This window comes from Botryllus schlosseri, chromosome 15, assembly GCF_051294905.1.
Source record: "Botryllus schlosseri isolate E-star chromosome 15, Bs_hap1, whole genome shotgun sequence".
NCBI lineage: Eukaryota > Metazoa > Chordata > Ascidiacea > Stolidobranchia > Styelidae > Botryllus > Botryllus schlosseri.
Window position 1 is genome coordinate 21,497,400 of NC_137250.1, and position 21,543 is coordinate 21,518,942.

The 21,543-nt window shown below is 41.1% G+C and overlaps 3 protein-coding genes across 6 annotated transcripts in view; 2 read left to right on the forward strand and 1 right to left on the reverse strand.

Annotated features, from left to right (window-relative positions):
- Positions 1-3,014, forward strand: part of LOC145457858 (phospholipid-transporting ATPase VD-like) — a 34,091-nt gene extending 31,077 nt beyond the window's left edge. The window contains exons 27-28 of the mRNA XM_080336148.1: positions 386-573; positions 1,196-3,014. Coding sequence (XP_080192274.1) covers positions 386-573; positions 1,196-1,751 — 744 coding nt within the window. The 3' untranslated portion in view covers positions 1,752-3,014. The remainder of the gene's footprint in view (positions 1-385; positions 574-1,195) is intronic.
- LOC145457194 (FACT complex subunit SPT16-like) overlaps positions 1-21,543 on the reverse strand; it is a 284,951-nt gene that overhangs the window by 70,295 nt on the left and 193,113 nt on the right. The gene's annotated exons all lie outside the window — the stretch shown is intronic.
- Positions 4,095-21,379, forward strand: LOC145457859 (adhesion G protein-coupled receptor F5-like). Of its 4 annotated transcripts, XR_013920987.1 has the most exons (10): positions 4,095-6,800; positions 6,992-7,039; positions 9,484-9,636; positions 11,520-11,708; positions 11,798-11,842; positions 14,148-14,818; positions 14,953-15,184; positions 15,695-16,180; positions 19,294-19,781; positions 20,219-21,379. XR_013920987.1 is itself a non-coding variant. In XM_080336149.1 (9 exons), exons 1-9 carry the CDS (start codon positions 6,650-6,652, stop codon positions 19,557-19,559), a joined length of 2,241 nt encoding a protein of 746 aa, XP_080192275.1. In that variant the 5' UTR covers positions 4,095-6,649; the 3' UTR covers positions 19,560-21,379. The 4 variants fall into 4 exon arrangements, 3 of the variants coding, with proteins under 3 accessions (XP_080192275.1, XP_080192276.1, XP_080192277.1); XM_080336149.1 differs by having other exon boundaries at positions 19,294-21,379; XM_080336150.1 differs by having other exon boundaries at positions 4,097-6,800; positions 9,484-9,554; positions 19,294-21,379.

Here is a 21,543-nt window from a genome sequence, read left to right on the forward strand (position 1 = left end):
AACAATTTTATCCAAGTAACCAGTAAAATTTGACAAATTTTTATATTTCTTTGATTAATTAAATTCTAAACTTTCTTCTTCAATAGCAATGTGTCTGCAGGCTGGAATTGAGCCAAAATTGGCGTGCAGCGTTTTTTAGGCGACCCACCTATTTTATCAAGTAGCCAGTAAAATTTGAAGAAAAGAGGTATTTTTGAACAGCCCATTCATTTTTCAGGCCAAAGTAGGCTTGGAATGCATGCATTTATCTTTACTGGGAAATCTCTATTTCTACTTGTTCTTGAGTAAAAATGTGTGACATTACTTCTACTTCTGAACTCCGATATTCTTGAGTCTTGACTATCATTATTAGTGTGGTGACGGAAATGTTATTTCTCGTTTGCAGACGTGGATCCACTGGGCCGGTCAAATCGGCAGTATCACGGTGTTTTTTGCGTTCTCTTTCGGGTACAACGCAATCTGTCCCGCCTGCCTGCCGCCCTCCAACCCGTACTGGATCATGGAGACCCTCGTTCAGACTTCGAACTTCTGGTTTTCGGTCATTCTCGCCACTGTGATCGCGTTGTTACCGAGGTAAGATTCACGTTGTCAATTTTTTGTTACGTCGTCAAAATTTTTGCGGCTAATTGATAAAATTGTTATGTCGGCTAAAAAATCGTTGCACGCCCAATTTCGTTGAATTCCAACTAGTAGATGTGAAGCTATAGGGGTTTGAAAATTTTGAAAAAATGATTCCAACCAATAGAAGAGAAGTTATTGCAATATAAAAATTTGGATTTGAAGAAAATAGTATTTGCGGTGACTAACTCTTTATTTATTATGAAATCCTAAACTAGGAAATTTTTCTGCTACTATAACTTCGCTTCTAGTGGTTGGATTTGAGCCAAATTTGGTGTGCGTCATCTCTACTAACAGCCTAACAATTTTATGGGGTTGGCAGAAAAATTTAGAAAATTTATTTTTTTGTTTTTCAACGATAAATTCAAAACTTTCTACTGCAAGAATCTCGCGTCTGCTGGTTGGAATTGAGCCAAAGTTCGTGTGCAGCGTCGTATTCACAAACCTAACAATTTTATCAAGTAGCCAGTGAAATCTGAAGAAAAAGGTTATTTTTGAACAGCCCTAAATTGTCGAGCTTAATGAGGTCGTGATTGGTGAAAAATTATCGCAATGAATTTTTTGTGATATCTTTCAGGTACACAGTCCGTGCCCTGCAGTCCACGCTGTGGCCTTCTGAGTGCCAAAAGGAGAGAACGCTCGAGAAGAGGCGAGCGCCGCGCGACGACACCGAGCCGTACTCCGACACGAGCGCGTCCACGGCAAGCACCACCCACCAGAACGCCTCGTTCGAAGAGGTCCGCCTGCCTCAAGAGCCACCCCACGAGTACGAATCCATACCCCGGGACAGGCTACTGGAATCGAATTCACACAACACGAATCAAAATAACGTTAATGTTCAGTCGCCGGTGATAAACACCCCTACCCCTAAATTTCCAGTGGGGTTAGGAGTTGAGAACCCAGTTTTTGATGGGGATAATGCCCGGGAAGATACTACTACTACTTTTGGGGAGGACCCGACCCGCGAATCTGAAACGGGTGAAATTGTGTCTGGGCATTCGGCGGGGGATGCCGGTGTGACTCGACAGTCCTGCGAGGACGAAATTGAACCCCAAGTTAACCCGGAAACTGCGGTTATAATGACGGCATGGCAGGATAGTCCTGGTATAGACGAAGGTCACACTGTGACGTGAATGTGCGGTAACTAGGGCCTGGTGAAATCGAGTGCTAGTGACTCAATTCGAGTATAATTATGATGTCGTGACGGTATGGAAGTCAGGGCTGTAATGACTCGAGTCATGACTTACCCGAATGCGACTCGAGTCATGATTTTTGGTCACTCGACTTGACTCGAGTCATTTTTTTCAAATGCGTCAAATGACTTGACTCGAGTCAATTGCTCTAGTGACTCGACTAGTACTCGAGTTGAAAAATTGGGCTGAAACGGATTGAACTGAGAACTCTACAGTCAACGTTATGACTCGGACTCGACCCTCTACTAGATGACTTGGACTCGGACTTGACTCGGTGGTGAATTGAAAATGACTTGACTTGACTCGAGTCAAAACTAGAAAAGGGAGATTGACTTGTGACCTTTATTTCAGCAGTCAGGTACTCAAACGATAACTTTTTTAGTAATCAGTACGGAGGTTACTTTTTGACGTAAAAACGTAAGATTTTGCGCTAAAAATTTTTGACATCGGACGTACTAAAAATTTTACTTGTTTTTAGGTGTGTTGACTATCACGCCCTGCAAACTTATTAGTTTCATTCGGTGGTTTGCGATTCAAATTGAGTAGACAATGGGCCATCTACAACAGCATGTTTATAAAGCAGGCTACAAGGTGTCAAATGATAAGTTCACCGACACCAACGAAATGCAGTTTTAAGAATTTTGACGATTTTTGACCTTAGCTACCATTTTGACTTTCAAAAACCGATCGCCCTCCTAATCGGGTTAACAAATTCAGAGGGGAGTCACGAAAAAGCAAGCATCGTATAATTTTGATACTGGAAAAAATATCATATCTCAGCGCACGACTCGAATCGTGACTACCAGCACTCGATTACTGAGCCCGGCCCGGCGGTTTAATTCGCGTGCGCTTTTCTAGCGGTTCGACAATCTATCATATTTCAGCACTTGGTTTTTGAAGGTACTTTTTATTACAGCGAAGCTCTGTACTTGTTAGTATTACGTCGGGTTTGGTTGCCTGTCGGCGCTTAGTTCCTATGCGGTCGAGTCCCGTTGCTCGTGCAGTAATTGAAATCGTTTACGTTTGCAATTTGATGCGTGTATTCTTTAATCCGTTTTTTTAGAGTTCCTAATTCGATATATATATGTATATATATATAGCGTCTCGTGGCGGTTTCAAGTGACCTCGCTCTTCTAAAGTGCCTTTCGATTTTTCTTCTGTATTGTAGCGTTGAGTAATACGATTAACTGATTTTGTGATGTTGTTTGGGGAAAACGGTTTTGTGGTAGAGTTCAGGACAGTATGTTGTTCACAATTTCATCCGATCAATACACCACAAGGTTGCGATACAATGAAAGGATAGGAAGGTGTCAAAGCGACTTGGAGTAGTCTTTGAAATCAGACGCACACCCCGGCCTAGGCGTCTTGAAGAGAATGCATGCACGCCTAATAAAAAGTGAAAAAAGATAATATAGAAGGACTGGCGACAAAATGAGGTGGCGTGTGACGGAAGGCGAGATCGATGTCAGGTCGCGATCCGTTTTGAAGTATCGGGGGTTAGTCTGGCCTCCTCTCTGTGTTCTTGAGGCTTCTTTACGAAGGGCACATTGCAACAGAGAAAAGAAGAGCGTCTAAGGAACGAAAGGTCAGACGCTGTTACATGGGGCACTAGCTCATATGATGGCTGTTACAGATTCGTAATTAGTCGCTTCGATATCCACGTATCTGTTCATTATGTATCGCTTTGTACATTGTGTGTTTTGACCAGATGAAAATCATGCAAAGCCTAGGAATACAATAAATTTCAAACAGAAGGTCGATCTGTCCACTTGGCGATAGCTACATAAAATCCGTCAGAAAACATTCGCGTTACGAGCGAATAACTTCTGTGACTGAGCATGACTATCGATAATTACAATGCATGATAATTCAAGCCTCTAGAAATGATCAGTAGGACAACAACACGAAACAAATACTACTACGAGCCGTACATGGTATGGCGGATTGGTGTACCGCACATACCCTCTCGACGTCGGATGAACAATTACAATCATTGCTGATCATTGTGCGCGACGGTGTCTGCATTCCGACTATTTAAAGGCGGCCTTTCTACCTGACGACTGCCGGCTTTTTATCTGACGATCGACCGACGCTGCACGACCAACGCTGTTTATTTTATCCAATGTTTTATCCTTAGTCTGTTCGAGTTTATGTTGTACAATAAAGTGCTGGCCAACGTATATCCGCAGACTCTCTGTTGCGGACCCTAGCGGACCCTAGAGGGAACGCGGCGTATAGTCCATACTCAGGTAGCGTGCCATAGCGCGCCATAATGGCGTCACGCGCTCGTCGAGCTTTAGATATTGATAAATCGATATTCGATAATAAAATTATTGCAGTACGTAACCAAGGGAAGGCAACCATTCGTTTGTTCCTTGCAATGCATCCCCGTGATCGTATAACAAAGCAAAATAGCTGCACTGTTGCGTATGCGCGCGTGAATGAGCAACGGACACGCTAATTGCCAAGCAATGTTGTACCATGAAGTGTGAATAACCTTGCGAAGCTGAAATCATCTCATACAGTACGTGTCGCTTTCACTCGCCAGAGAAATAATGGTTCGAAGCACGCTTGACAGACTTATTGCCTCCGTAATGCAGTATATTTGCCCTGTCACGGCACGAACTACAGAACGGTGATTGTGTTCTTTTTCCGGTAACCGATATGAAAATACGTGATAGTAAGTTAGATTGATATATTAAGCAAGTTCTTACAAACAGTCGATACGCGACTGATTTACAGAAAAAGTGAGTCCATATCAACAGAATAAGAAGAAGCAGGTCATGCACGTAGGTAAAATCAAGTACACGAAATAATCGTCTTACACTACTCAACTGGAATCGTCGTGAAGTGCATAGCCGAGCAACTTGCTTCTCTAATGAGATCGCTTCGAATCCAGGCCGGGGGAGCGCGTCAGTCAATTTATAGGGAGCGGGAACTCGGGCGTGCTTCACAGGTCATATACAAATTAGGAATTTTCAAAGCGGAAGTAGCTGGTAAGGCTAATCAGCTTCAGTTTAACATTCACGTTATAACTTCAATATGCTATTGTTATTTTAACATTCGACATGCACCAGACATGCAGGCAAGCAAGAACAGTTATAACTTGAGTGTAGATTACATGCATAGCATTCTAGTGATGAACCGTGAAGTGAACAGATATCGAATAACGCGTTCAGTTGAACGAATGAAAACAGGTTAGTGGTAGGCTACTCTCCATGATTGAATAATTTAATACTGAATACGATTGAATTGAACTGTACGATTACACAGTAAGAAATAAAACCGAGACTAAAAACGCGCGTGTTACGCAGAAGTCTCGAGGGTGTTGATAATGATCGGACAGTTGACCTCCCATTTCGGAAGTGCAGCACCAGACACGCCCCATTGCCCGTATGGATGTAATTGTAAAGAGTCAGGGCTACTCAACATTTGTATACTAACAATACCAAGTACATAATCGCTGATTTGCGGAAACGAAGTGTCAAAGAAAATGCCAATTCTCCCATTAGCAGTGACTAATAGAACAATAAATACATTTCGCTTATTGCTATTGCTAATGCCATACCGTATTTTGTATGGAGCTATACCGTATTGCATTTGCATAACTGCAAATCATTTCATGAGAGTTATATTATAACGAACCTAGTAAGCGAATATTGAGCTTTTCTAACTGGACCCTGCTGTAGAGGATATGCTATTAAACTGTAAAACATATTGACATCGGCCCTTTCAGTGTGAATATATACAGAGCGGCCAAGCCGTTTGCCGCATCGAAAGCAGACCTTTGACTTGGAATCGGTTCGAATTTGGGTCAGGTATCGAGTTGAGCGGTTGCATTTTGTGATATGACGAGAAGCGGGGCGCGAAATGTTTCACTATCGTAAAGGGAGCGTGTATAAAAAATCTTTGAGAACCCCTGCTAACGCTTCTCCATATGATCGAGCTTTACATGGAGCGATAGTTTTCCAGAAAATATCATGTCTATAGGTAACCCCGATATCTATTATTTAGTCACTAAAGGGTATTGTCAGGTAGAGTGCGATGCTCATAGTAATGTAAGCGATGATCAAGATATTTTTTCAAATGGAATATTATTTCTTTTGTGGCATCTATGCCCGTCGTCCATGTTAGAGAGCAGCACAGCGTTGAACTGGCGTAATGTTCTGAAACGGTAGATGCTAAACTGTGTGTCCTATATTATCTCGATATTGAATCCATGCGGCCCACAACCTCTATGAAATTTGAAAAGTGGCCCGCGACCCGTTTTGAGTTGGCGACTCCTAGCCAAGACTGATAGACGCTTAGAAAACGGCTTAGAGCTTCGCCATAAAATCAAGAATGACGTGGAGATGGTCTTACAGCTAGTTATGTCTCTCGCTAGTCACAATATCGATTCCTTAGTAGCTGAAAAGCGTTGCCAGGTATCGTGCACAGCTCAGAGTTCAGACTAAAATAAAATTGATGATCATGATTTTTGTTGTAATTGAACTTTTTTGATAAAATATTATTCCTTTTGTTGGTAACCATGCCCATCACCTATTTTAGATAAATACTAGTTCATTCTCAAGATTACCGGACCACGAACTGACCTATCGATTTCGCCTTCCATGACATGCCACCCTCTATTTTATCGCTTGCTTTTTCTATACTATATTCTTTTACTTTTCATTCAATGTGCATGCCTCCTCTTCTACATCGCCGAGGCCAAGGTGAGTGTCTGATTCTATAGACTACTCCAAGTCGTTTCGACACCTTCTTATCTTTTCATTGTATCGCATTTTTGTGGTGTATTGAACTGATAAAAATTGCTAATAAACCAATGATGACCATGATCTATGGATACGCTCTTCATTCCACTAATAAGTTGTCATGTCAGTACAGTTCATAGAACTACTATGCGGTATGTATATCTATTGCCGATTCATTTACTCCTGGCACTTGCCAAGAATAACAGAGGGCGTGAGCAGCCGCCTCCATCTCAACCAGGTAAGATCTCCTAAAAAGTAAAAGTTTAGATATATGTAGGCTATGGCAAGTCATCAGTGTTATGCCGGTTGATATGATAGGCCTATAATTAGTATTGGAGTAAAGTGGACGGAGAACCAGCGTTTGAATTCGTACTCCGTATCGGTACTTATTTTAATAGGCAGTCTAACATGTTGACTTATTCTTTATAGTGACGACGGTAGCACCAAACATAACACTGCCAGGATGTGAAGATATAAGTATGTACTGTAAAACATTTACTTCGATTACGACTAATATACCACCAGAATTGGCCAATTTATCAGGATCGATTGTGGTGAACTTGTAAACTGAATATGCCTATTTGTTGCTGGGCGAAAACACTGCTTTAAGGAGTTCGTGATCTTGTGTATGTATTGTATTTGCCAGCCTGAAAACAATAGGGTTACCATCAGAGGTGGTCTAAGTAGTCTAGAAAGCTACTCAAGTAAAAGTAGAAATAGCGACGAAAAAAATCCACCCAAGCACGAATAGAAGTACTTCTTCCATAAGCGACCTAAAACTACTTGAAGTAGAAGTAGAACTGACTGACTTTATATATACTCAAGTAAGTAAGTAGTTTTCAAAACAGTCTTAATTCGTTGGCAAGGACTGTAAAAAGCTGCAAATAGAGCTATGCGGAAGGTGCAGAGAGCTTGATTCGTATTGATGCATCCCAGGAGGTATCAATTTTCGACAGAATAAGCATTCTTTCACATCATGGGATGCATATTATAGTATTGATATGAAAATTAGATACCAACCCTTTGTTTACTACGAGACCCCGATTTAGAGAGCACCATGGCATGGCGCCCTACCCCATATGATAAGGCCCCAAGTTTAGGCGAAGAGCAATACGGAGAAGTTGTATCGGATACGGTTTCAACACTTCGCATTATTAGTATACGTTAATAACAAATATCGTGGATCGTAATATTTATATTTAGTGTAGCTTTATTTTCGGAAAATAGAGGCATTACTATACTTGCTTTTTATGCTTAAACATGTATGTTCTGCAGACAAAAGATCAGAAAGTAATCAGAAATCAAAGTATGATGATCGGAATTGAAAGTGAAATACAAATTCCACTCCTAAAACGCGGAAAATATATCTCATGTGTTTTGTCCGTAAAGCTCCAAAGGTGATCCGCTAAAACAGGTGTAACGTGAAAAAGCCGGATTTTCCAAATTAGCAGGACACGTCATGGGCTGCTAGATTGCGATATGATAGGTAATTGCTAGATTGCGAAACGATAGTTTCAAACGTTATGGTGGGCCATATTTACTGTGATGAAATATTTGATATGGGTGACAATGCGGAGTGAGCGGAACCAAGCAATCCGGTACGTAAATTATATTCACTGATACTTTCGTGAAAACTTGTTACTTCATAACTACTGTGCGCGAAGCGCGACATATTTTCTGAGATTTACTTGGCTTTTATGAATATTAAATGTTGGTACTCTGTGAAAACAGCCCCGAAATTCCTCAGGCAATCTTTCGTATTGGGAGATTAAACTACTTCTACTTGACAAACTGAAAATAGCGAAAAGCAAGTAAGTAGATCACAAAATATTACGAAGTAGAAGTAGAGAAAATCAGATCTACTTGAGTAGGTACCAGAAGTAGAGGAAAACTACTTGAGTACTTCCAAAAAGTAGAAGTACTTCGTTACTGCCCACCTCTGATGCTGCGATACGACCAATCAAGGTTTCAAGGCTTCCACAGTGGAAAATAGAATCATAACTCTCGTCGATAAAACAATTTTCAGTGGCGAGGATAAAATCATCTTTTGCTACTTGACTCAAATCATTAAAATAATTAGTTGTTTCTGATTCGAGTACTCGAATCATTGCGCCCATCCCTAGTTATTATGATTCAAGTTGTAGTTGCGGACTTTCAAAAGTGAGCAGTTCTAGCTCTAGTTGCAGTTGCAAGTTTTAAAAAATGGAGTAGTTATAATTATATTTGCGAGTTTTGAAAAGTGAGTAGTTCTAGTTCTAGTTGTGGATTTTAAAAAGTGAGTATTTCTAGTTCTAGTTCTAGTTACTGATTTTGAAAAGTGAGTAATTCTAATTCTAGTTGTAATTGCACATTTTGAAAATCCAGTAGATTTTACAAGTCTGCTTGGGGTGGTCTTCCAGTCAGACACCCGCATACGTTATCACAATGAGTTATTATGTTGTTTCAACTGCAGTGGTCATCTTATATCAGGCTGATATTGATTGTCTACTTGAGCGGCCAACATTTTGATCGGCCAGTTTAGTTCTATATGATTTCGTAAGACGTCTCCAACACTCGTCGTAAATTCGTGTTTTTGGAGTTTCGTGTTGAGGCTCTTTTAAAGCTAATATCGTTGATATACTGCTCGTGCGTGAAGCAGGTCTGCCCACCCCTGGTGTATATACAATAAGGCCAATCATAATATCACATATCACTGTATCTCAGCTCAGTTATACGATTGATACTCTGCGACAATGTTTTTCGATACGGATTTTTTGGGATTTTTGGGCCAGATTTTCGGATATTGTCGGATAGTTGGATGAGATTCTTCGGATTCGGACGAATAGTTTCACAGACACTCAACCTGTCGGACGGATTCGGATTCTCAAAAATCAACATCCACTCATCACTGATTTGTAGATGGTTTACATTCTCTATTTCAGATGTATCTGGGATCTGTTTCCGAGAACACCGCGGTGCTGTCAGCGATAGCTGCAACAAGCCTGACTTCGCGGTAATTGCAAATCTCGGCGATCTCAATAGAGTCAAATGCGCTATGCTCCAAAACCTTACCGTCGAGGAAGTTGCTCGGCTGCGTAAGAAATGTTGATAGATTACTTCGATTCGATGGCTTTTCCATTCTCTACCTTGACTAGCAAAAGAGGATATTTTTTTCAAGCTTGTGTTGTTGATAAATCGATAAAGCTCAATAGTATACTAAGTATATCGTCGGCCCCAGCTCAAGACATTGCGTCACAATACAATCCAGGCCAACTATACAGAGCTGAACACTTAGAAAATTTCCAGCTATTCTAAATTAGATTTGAATAATAATTATAGGCTATAGCCGTTTTTTGTCAAATTAGACTAGAATTAAAGTTATAGCAAAACATATTTTTCGAAATTAGATTAGAATCAGAATTACTGAATTCGTGAAAACTTGTAAATTGAATCAGGTTCAGTGCATATCGGATCAGAGTTCAATCTCATATTTACGAGGTTTGCGAATGTCTGTACAGCAAGATTATTGCTGGCTTCGCACTAATACACACTCCATTTTCAGGAAACCAGAAATTAGAATTAAAATTAGGGCATAAAAGCAATTCACAAGTTCCATTTGAATTAAAATTAGAGCAAAGAAACATTTCTGAAATTAGATTAGAATAAATATTACCTGCCTCGTGAGATCAGACGATCGTCAATCATTACTATGCGACATTCTCAGCACTCAACACTAGAGCTGTTCTAATTTTTTTTTATAAATTTTAACGGCTACTTCATAATATTAATAGGTTGCCTAATAAAACGCTGCACAGCGATTTTGGCTCAATTGCAATTTCCAAGAAGAATTGCCTAATATCTCGGGGTTCTACTGGACTCGGACATGTCCTGGAGGAGTCATATTCAGTCCATGGACACTAAATTATCACCGAAGTGCGGCCTGTTCTACAGCCTTGAACACTTTATGCCAGCCCGGGTTCTTCTGATACTCTTTAAATCCCTAATCCAATCGAAGTTACAATATGGCATCCTCTGCTGGGGTGCTGCCAGTAACAATGCACTCGAGCCACTGCAAAAACTTCAACATAACATACTCCATATCATAGCTAGGGCCCCGAAAGAGCCTGGTTATCAATCCAACAAGTCGCTGCTGAACAGATTCGGCGTCCTAAACATAGAAGATGTGCGGAAACTAGAAATCGCCAAGTTTATGTATCAGTACCACTGCGGTCATTGCCCCGAATATTTCAATGACTTCTTTACCTCGGAATCCAAAGCGCACAAGTACATCACACGCGCGTTCACGTCGTCCAAATATCGTATGATAATCCGAAAAGATTATCGTTCTATCAAATATGCCGGACCTGACGTGTGTAACAGTCCCGCCGGCCATTCGACAGTCGACGAGCATGTCCACATTCAAGTCGAAATACAAACAATTACTACTAAGTGAATACTAGTCCATCCTCAAAATTACCGGACCACGACCCGACCTATTGATCTCACCTTCCATGACATGCCACCCATTTTGCCGCTTGCTTTTTCAATACTATCTTCTTTTACTTTTCATTCAGTGTGCATGCCTCCTCCTTACATCGCCTATGGCCAAGGTGGGTGTCTGATTCCATAGACTACTCCAAGTCGCTTCGACACCTTCCTTTCCTTTCATTGTATCGCATTTTTGTGGTGTATTGAACTGATAAAATTGCTAATAAAACAATGATGTTGACGATGTTAGGTTGTCCAGAAAAACGATGTAGGGCCTCTATAAAATTTGACTCAATTCCAACTAGTGATGCGAAGTTATAGCCAAAATTGGCGTGCAGTGTTTCTTTACGCAACCTAAGAATTTTATCAAGTAACCAATGAAATTTGAAAATCATGATTATGTTTACCATTCCTACTCAACGCACCCTTCATGGTGTCGCAATATTGATGAATTAACGCAAGGAAATACGTGGTTATCGACTTTTTTCAGATTTCGCCGAAGAAATTATATCGCAATATAGCTTGCACAACGGATCATTCATGGGGATTGATGTAAATTTCAATCCGGTTGGAGCCGAACGCGAATGTCTGAATCTACATTTGAATGAATCGAATTTACGCCTTTATTGGAATTTGGCTGACTCATGCGATTCGACACATTCAGTAGCCTATACGGAAGGTATTTAAATACTACAGCATCACTCTTCCATATCAATCAGAATCAATTGCTGCCTATTAGATTACAATGTCGATGTATTGCTATTGCAGGTAAGAGAACCGCGTGGAATGGGGAAACAAACAATATAATTACAGGTTAGCGTTAGAGTATAAAATGTAAACATGGGATGGCAATGACTGATTTTGCAGCTTCGTTCCGCTTCGCTGAGGCTGTAATTCAGAATTGTTTTGCGTTAGCGACTGTAGGATTTCTGGCAATCCAAAAGTCGTCTTCCAGAGCGCACAATTTACTGAATCTGGTCTTGATCGAAAGCTACTGTTGCACTGATTCTAAAAATATAAATTAAAATCAGGTCAGGCTATAGACCAGCGGTTCTCAACCTTTTTGGACATGCGCCTCCCTTGGGGATGGTCGAAAATATTGCGCCCCCTGACCCCCCCTACACTTTTCATCATGTCAAAAAGAGCACATCATCTAATACAGAGGTAGGCAACCTTTTTGCTAATCACGGCCCATTTCGATTACTTATGTAGCCTAAGGCCGCATTCCAGGGCATAGCCGTGATGAACTAACTGGAAGCGAAATACCTATGTTAATCTGTCCAAATCGCTTAAATGTACGACAAACAAATTTCTTTCGTGAGGAGCACACGACTCTGATTCCGACTCAGAGTGAGAAGGGCGCTACTACTAATATCGAAAAATTAGGTTACGTTGAATTGCGCGGGGTGTGAAGAAAATTTCAAGATTAATTAAAATCTCTCAAAATTTGGGAATGAATTCGTAATTTCAATTTGCATGTCGACGGATGCCAACACATACCAATTGAATTAGTTGTCGACGGCCGTACAAATTCCCATCTACAGCAACAGGTTGCCCTTCCGTGATCTAATAGTATACATAATTACATATGGTATGTCTTACGCCAAGTTTGAATCCCCATTCCAGTTGTTGAGTCTTTAACATTTCTGACGAATGTCCCCAAACTTGTTTGAAAATAGAAATAAAACATTGAACAGGACATCAAATTATTTCAAGGTAGGTTGCTCATGCACATGGATTGGGTATTTAGGTTGTACTTAATGCTGGTAGTGACTACAGAGAGCACGGCATCGTTCGGTACTGCCATGCTAAATTTTATCAGTTTTGGAATTGAATAATTGCGTTTTAGGGTAACTTAACTGAGGGCGAAACCAGGCAACTTATATTGTATCTAAATTTGTCTTAGGCAGTGCAGTTCGCCAATTATTAACAACAGCTACCCAGCGCACCGAACTTCAGGCTACTGCCAAAGCTATGAAGTAAGGAATGACTTACACGTGGGAATTGCTCCAAATTTCCAAAGAATATCAAAAATTTGCTCAAATGAAGTTGAAATCAGCCTATACTCCGTTGAGCACGACCGCTGGAGTTAGAATTTGGCGAGATATCTTGAATACGAAATAAGTTTCATCTTTAACAATCGTCTTCACACAATGACTGTGAAGCACATTTTTAGTCAGAATTCATATCGACGTGGTCAATTTCTCGCACCCCCCGAGAGCTTCCCGCGCCCCCAAGGGGGGGGGGGCGCGCCCCCCAGGTTGAGTACCCCTGCTCTAGACAATGAAGAAAAATCGCCCTGGACATCTGAAATGTGCATCGTTCAGAACAATCGGATAATCGCAAAACGATGACCATAACAATGACCCGTTGCGGCTCTCCGATTGTTCGGACAAGGCCGATATTTCAGACTTGGAGGGCGGAGTCTAGGTGCATCAGTGTCTGATCACATTTAAATTTATATTTTCGAAATCGGAGCGACAGTAGCTTTCGATCAAGATCAGATTCAATAAATTCTGCGCTCTGGAAGATAACTTTTGGGTTGCCAGAAATCCTACAGTCGCTTAGGCAAAAGAATTCTGAATTACAGCCTCAGCGAAGCTGCAAAATCGGGCGTTGCCATTCCATGTTTACATTCTATAGTTAGAGTCATCGATTATGTACTTTTTTATTTATCTATATGCATGCAATTAGGGTTGCATTGAAAACAAAAATCAATTTAAAACAAACATGTTTAAAACAAGGCCCTTGTATAAAACATGTTTTTTATTGTTTTTGTCTCTAAAGCAATGACGTCATAGTGGATTGATATTGACAATTGAAAATATAGGGTAAATATAGCTCCTTTGACGAAATATCTGTACTATTGCTGTTGAACCGACTATTTTGAAGGTTCCAACCATCCCATATCGATGTACTTTGGCTATATCTGGAGGTAATTGTCCGCAGGCTCATACAACATGTTTTTTGTCAAGTATTTACACAATCATGGCATAATTTTACAACTAATAAAAAACAATTTTTCTTTAAAAATGCCCTTGTTTAAAACACTGTTTAAAACATTAGCCCCTTTGCCAAAGATGATGATTATGAAATCGATTTTATTTTGTGCTCACAGAGTCTTGCAAGCACGACCGACCAACAACCGTCGCAAAATGCGAGCGACTGTTATTGAAAACCGTTGATGGAAATTACAGCGATTGCGGACTAACATCATGCAATGAATCATCGCTCGTTGTCAAAAGCTTTGCGGATTGTACGCAGAACTTATTTTTCAATTACTACAACGTCACGTGCCCGTTAACTTCTAATTCTGAGAATTTGAAGTTAGCAGTGACCGAATTATCAAGAAATGCCACCGAAATCCAGAACTATATGCCATCCAGACACACCCATTATCATGAAAACCAGACTAGAAACACATTGCTTCCTCCACTCGAGAACACACTGATTTCTATTAGTGTAATCAACAATGCTTCGACGGTGGTTCAAACCAACACAATCAAGTTCAGCTGCAGACTGGATTACAGAACAATGTTCCGAAACAATTCTTACGACTTGTTTTTCGGGTCTACTAATGTAAGCGTTGGTTATTTCCGCCCCACGTACGTATACATCAAGCATAAGCCTGTAGGCGTTTTCCTGCGCGATGGAATTGATGCTAAGTTCGACACGACCGGGGTCGAATGTACTAGCCGTGGAGATATTGCCGAATGCGTTGCGAACCACACTACTATTTTTGCTGTTCTTCTTTCGGTGGAATCGGTAGAGATACCGGCGAGTTTGAAGGTCAGTCTCGCGGTATATAGACCTACGATACAGGCATTGGTAATTGTTTGTAAATAACGACTGATCACAGCGTTATTCGTTGAGTTGTTGATGTGTATTTCACTCTGTGTCTACATGTGCAATATCTTTTACAGCTCTTGGCCGTTATCCTTCAATCAGTCGCAGTATTCTTTTTGTTCTTAACATTTACGATATTGCTGCGAGTCCGAAAGAAAGCAGGCGGCGAAAGAATCCCGATTCAAATCAATTTGTCGATTTCGCTGCTCTTTCTCGATTTCTGGATCCTGCTCAGTGAAGTTGCTTTATACAACGCCATGTTCTGCAGGGCTGTAGCAGTACTGACGCACTTCTTCCTGCTTTCGTCGGGTATGGTAATCTAACGGCCTAGTTGTGTATATGCCAACGTGGCGAGTTTGATTAATATTAGTCATTAGCGCCAGATTATAATCGTTTCCCATTTGCGGTAACAGCCAAGTATCAATAAATGCGGACACGTCACAATGGCGTGGTGAAAGCTGACGTAACTATAAGCCTATTCATATGATATACGCATGGACGTTTGAAAGGCATTACATTTGATATATGTTATATATGACATTGGAATATGCAATACGAGGGTGAAATATAGGCTAACTGCATGAGTTGGTGCCGGGGGATGAATTCTAAAATTCTACCAGCACTTACCAAAATACATCACCAATATGGCAAATACAAAATCGCAGGTTGCCAGTTTAACGATGCACTTTTATTTTTTGGAATGCCCAAACATATGTTTTGACTATATCTTATAGATACCTTATATCACGGGTGGTACACAAGTGTGAATAAACACCTTTTCGTTTAGAGTGTATGTATGTACAAAATATTCTTTCACAGCACTCTGGATGATGAACGAAGCCAACCTTCTATTCTTCAGAACCAGCAAGTGGGCCGCGATAGCCACGAAGCGTAGCAAAGTAGTGACATTGGCGCTGTTAGTCGGCTGGGGGATCCCTCTCGTAATCACCTTTATCACTGCAATAGTCGGTTTCAGCCGAGGCACCTACATGGCTGAAAACAAATATTGGTCAGAAGCGACACCACAATATCAATACTGTTTCATCGCCGTGAATGAGAACATGCGTTTAGCCGCTGTCATTCCCGTCTCTGTTGTTTTATTGTACAACCTGCTGATGGCCGGCAGAGCCGTGGCGTTTGTGCATCGGAAAAGGTCGGAGGGGACGAAGTATATGCCGTACGCTCAGGATGACGGCGGGGGCGGGGTTTTCGCGGAGAAATTAGCGAACGTGCTGCATTCGTTAAAAGTGATTTTCATGCTGCTACCGGTGCTAGGGACGTCGTGGATTCTCATGATTTTTTCAAGTAAGGATACGGCATATGTATATCACTCCAACGATTTCACATGTAGCAAAGCTTGTTTCGTGGTGCTTCCACTCACGGATGTACTAACCCCTAACCACTAACCAGACATGTAATCTAATTCTAATCGAATTTTTGAGATAATGATTCTATGCTATCATTTTAATACTAATCTAATTTCAAGTTTTCCTGAAAATGCCACAGGAGAACTGTATAATGTGAAACGAGCCAAGCTTGCTGTACAGACATTTTTCATTCTCGTGCTTATGAGAATGAACCAGGGCCGTAACAGCACTTCGTCAGCCCCCCCCCAAAACGTTCGTCTTGGGCCCCCATATGAAGATAAACTCAACTTCTGGAGGGCCCCCTCAGGCTCGACGCTGTTAACCGCCAATTTTCGTTTAGACTGGGGCCGTTTGCTGAGTCAGCTTTTGTCGCCTAAGCGCGCGATGCGCGAAATATTTCTCTAATTCATGACTGGATCAGTCAATACGATCGGGAATTGCATATATATTGCCATCAATTTTTATCCTCTCTCTGCTCACGTAATCAGATTTACAGGTAGAGCTGAGTACAATGTGTTTGAAAAAACATCTTCGTGCGTATACCCGTTGGCAGGAACGAAACAGCCCTTCGTCAGGCCCCACAAAATCAACTAGGCTGTTGGGCTTCCATAGGGTGATAAACCTACCCCCAATCACGCTCGCTTTTGCCACAAAATCAGTCGTACTATTTAGCGACCCAGCGCGAATCGCGAAAATTTTCTATCATTCATGATGAAATCGGTCAATAAGATCAAGAATTGCATATATATTGCTATCAATTTCTTGTCCTCTCAGATTTACCTACTGTCTGCTGCATCAAAATAGAATCGCCCAAACGTAGGCTACTAAACTAAAAGACGCACACGATTTCAAATTGGTATTTCTTCGCTGGCATATAATTTTCCCCGGCGGGATGGTATTTGTCTTGTGAGGTTCAGATTGCCAAGACAGGAACATTCGGCGCCAGTCATTTAGGCGCCTATGGACAATTAAACCTTTATGTATTTTGTATATATAACGAAGTTTTCGGTCAGCATAAGGGCCATGGTTTTCTAGCTGCCGATCGTTCAGGTACACTTCTGGAAGTCGCATGTTACATGGCATAAAACTTTATACGTCTTGGTTAATCGTGGCGCGGTAATGGCCAACGCCGATATGCCAATTTCTATAAATCTTGCGTATTGTTTCTTGGGGGAAGAGTACCCAAAAATCAAGATATTCGGCAACTTGAAATCGCGCCCAGCGCGGGGTTTGGGGTGCGGCAGTTACGATCCTGGAAGGGACTATGATTTGATTCGAGCTGAACTTCAACTTGGCACAATTTATAAGTTTTCGCGAATTCGGTAATTCTAATTCAATTTGGAAAATACTGTGCAGTTATAATTGTAATTATAATCTAGTTTGCAAAAACTGTAGCTATAATTTTAGTTCTAATCCAATTTGGAAAAAAAATTGTAGCTATAATTCGAATCTAATTCCTGGTGTTCCCTAAAATGCTGCAGGAGAACCGCATATAGTGCAAAACGAGCCAAGCTTCGTGCAGGCCTACTCGCCATTCTCATGCTTATGAAATTGAAGTTTGATTTGATATGAATTGAACCTGATTCAATTTTCAAGTTTTCGCGAATTCACTAATTCTAATTGTAATCTAATTTTAAAAAAAAATGTATAATTTTAGTATAATTTTGAAAAGACTGTGTACAAGGGTGGCCAACCTTTTCAGTCAAACTGCAACATCCAATTCAAGAACCATTGCGCGAGCCACTAGCCGCGCTAGACGCGAAAGTTTATAGGTCAATAATATTGTTACTTGAGTATATTGCGGGTCTGCTGTATATCGCTGGGCTCAGTTTGCAAGGACAGAACTATTCGGAGCCTGGACATGTCGATATCAAAAGCTTCGGCCAATATGCGTCGATCATTTTGTGCCTAAGTCTCTTCGTCGACGGTCTTTCTGCCTGCGTAAATGTAAGGTCGCACATTGGACGACACTTTCTCTCGCAATTGCGAATATAGTTAGACTCAATCTGGTTTATTAAGAGGCATTTTTTCATTTTGAAGCAAGTAATCATTTTGAAGCAAGCAATTACTACTAAATAAATACAGTCCATCCTCAAGATTACCGGACCACGACTGACCTATCGATCTCGCTTCCCATGACATGCCGCCCTATTTCTTGTCGCTTCCTTCATCTATACTATCTTCTTTACTTTCATTCAGTGTGCATGCCTCCTCTTTACATCGCCTAGGCCAAGGTGGGTGTCCGATTCCATAGACAACTCCTAGTCGCTTCGACATCTTCCTTTCTTTTCATTGTATCGCATTTTTTGTGGTGTATTTAACTGATAAAATTGCTAATAAACCAATGATGATGATGATGATGGGTAACTATATTAAAACAAGAAATCGAGTGATAACATAGTACGCGAAGCGCGAAAAAATTACTTTGGATAAATCTACGGCAAACTATTCTAATTTATTGCAATGATCTAATCTAATTTAATCAAACAAAAATGTGACGGGCCCATGGATCCGCCAATGCGTCGGAACTGCTATTTTAGTCATCAACATCCCAAATGTTGCAGCCAGACTAAGCAAATTTTTCGTTGGCCTCGCAAGTTCACAATCTGGAGAATCCATTTTTGGTAATTTCGAAAATTACCTCGCCAGTCACTCAAATCTTCTTGCGGGCCACGGGTTGGACGCCCCTAATGTAGTGTGTAGCTATAAATCGAATTGTAATATATTTTGAAAAGCATTAGGTTAAGAATAGTAATTCAACCTCGTGGCCTTGATCATATATCATTTTCGTCCAAAACGGTACGTAGTATAGTAGCTTGTACTGGTATCGATTCATTCTTTAAGTCGCGATAGTTTAAGCAACTGTGTTCAATGTTATTCGTGACTCGTAACCTGAAATTACACACTTTTAAAATGAATTCCACGTAAACCATCGGATGTAATCGGTATTACGTCGGGAGCGACGAATTAGACTTATTGGTGGTCGATCAAATATAACTTATCTGATTCACATTGCTTCATATTCTAATTCCAACACTCTATTTCTCGCAGATTGGGGCAGCGATACTGTCAAATTACATTTCATGTACGCCAACACGGTGATCAATGGACTGCAAGGGCCGCTAATATTTATCATATACTGCTGCATTGACACGAAAGTCAGAAAGGCAACCGGGAAAGAGCTCACGTCACTTGGTCAGGCCTGGTTCAGTATGCACGAACACGAACATGAACACGGTGAAAAGAGAGCTACATCCGGTCGCGAGCCAACGGCGTCTTCCACTGGTCACTCCGGGCCGATTCAATCAACTGAATAGAAACGTGTGGAGTCTTTTCGTAGTGATCTATTAATCGCCTTACGATGAATGTCGGGCCTTCACGGTTCATATGGCCAGGGGAGCGCACGATGCAGTAGGCTACATCGATGATTCGATTACGGGTCGAGAATTAAGCATGAACTCGAGTATTCCTGTATCGCCTATTAGGACTCCATAGTTGGAAGTTTTTGCCAAAATACGAGAAAATAATCCGGTGAAATGGTGGCCAGCGATACGACCAGTGGTGGCCTTACGAACGGGGGGGCCCTGGGCGAGACTTACCGGGGGGGGCCCCCTATAAGTATCTAACCGTAACTTCTGGGGGGCTCCGCCCCCCAGACCCCCCTTTCCCGCGGTAAGGTTGAGCTGCTGGATTAGGCTATGTTTATTGTTGTATGTGTCTAAGGATAGACTACATCAAGACCAAGTAATTCTATCGCATGTAGAGACGTGATGATCATCGGGATACGGGACTTTTCTAACAAATGCAGAGATTTGATGATGATTGACACATCCGTACGGAATCATATTCTTGCTTGGTACACGGATTTCCATGTTTATTCGTTATTATCCTTAAAAAAAGCGCATGATCCGAATAGGGGGGGGGCCTTCGACCAGGGGGGGCCCCGGGCGACCGCCCACCTCGCCCACCCCAAAAGCCACCACTGGATACGACCATCGACTTCTTTACAGTCATATATATGAATGTATGCACATATGCACAATGCACATCAATTACATATATTCCACATATGCGCATCTATATTTTCTCTCTCTCTCTTTCTCTCTCTCTGTATATATATATATATTATATATATATGATTTGGTATGCCACTGTTGTCAATCAAGTATACGGAACATGTAACGAAACAAATGACTTAAAAAATGAGAGAATATATCTTTTGTCGCCTTAAGAAAAATAAGGCCAGTTATACTTACGTCATCCAAACAGATTCAGCGTTGCCTTTTTAACATGCTACTGCTCGATCAATACCTAACAGTAATGCCGCTTCTATAAATATGCATATCCATAGCTAGTACAACTGGCTTTTGATTTCGGATCGTTTTACATCATATTTGCATGGAAAGTGACAAATCCATTCGGTAGAATCTGTATATCATGGACAAATATGTTGAAATTTTACGCTATCACTGCAAATGTGTTTTGTTTCGTGCATTCAGTGCGGATACTTTGAACACGTCTAGTAGTAGTAGCCTTCGCTGCTGTTTAAGCACGTGAACCAAGTTTACGAAATAAAGTGCGATGTGTCTTGTGGCTTCATTTTGCATGTTCGCAACCACAGAACTGAAATTTTGATTGATTGCTGCAAGCGATCTGGTCGATTTGATTGTAAATTAGAAGCCCGATTCGTGGGCCGCGATTCAAAATATTTACCTGCGCGCCGCCGGTTGCACGGAATGCACAGTTGCACATGCACAGTTGCACAGCCCTAGCGTAGAGGGAATCCTATACCATATTCGGTATCATAATCCCGGCTGTACCATACTGCTTACACCTGTTTTTCTCCTATAAGTCAGACCAATAAGTGTTAGCTAGCCTACTTGTTCCTACGTTTACATTTTCATTGTATTGAATTTTTTGTTATTGCTCAATCTTGAGTTTTGATGGTAACGATGTGATAAGATGCTCATGGCCTGGGTGGTTCGACTTTGACGACTCTGTTATATCATAGCCTTTATAAAGGCTATGGTTATATCGAGTCCCCCGTGTATTACCTTGCATATCAGTGTATCAATGTATTGCATTTTTGTTATGGATGTTGTTGATTTGCTGGACTGATAAATATGGATTCTCTCTATCTCTGGTAATCAAAATAACTTGAAATATAAATGTTATCGTACCATGCTGCGAGCATAGCAATTTACGTTGCAAAGGCCATTGCGCTGAGACGTGAAATAAACTTGTCACGCCACATGAGGCAGAAGAGTTGCTACGCTACCTGTATCCCTTGGCAACATTAGT

What these genes read in the sequence shown, in the direction of transcription:
- LOC145457859 (XM_080336149.1), top strand. Translation starts at nt 6,650, where the DNA reads ATGGATACGCTCTTCATTCCACTAATAAGTTGTCATGTCAGTACAGTT. An exon ending in GCCGCCTCCATCTCAACCAG is followed by an intron (nt 6,801 to 6,991) that starts GTAAGATCTCCT and finishes TATTCTTTATAG; the next exon opens with TGACGACGGTAGCACCAAAC. An exon ending in CTTCTTCCTGCTTTCGTCGG is followed by an intron (nt 15,185 to 15,694) that starts GTATGGTAATCT and finishes ATTCTTTCACAG; the next exon opens with CACTCTGGATGATGAACGAA.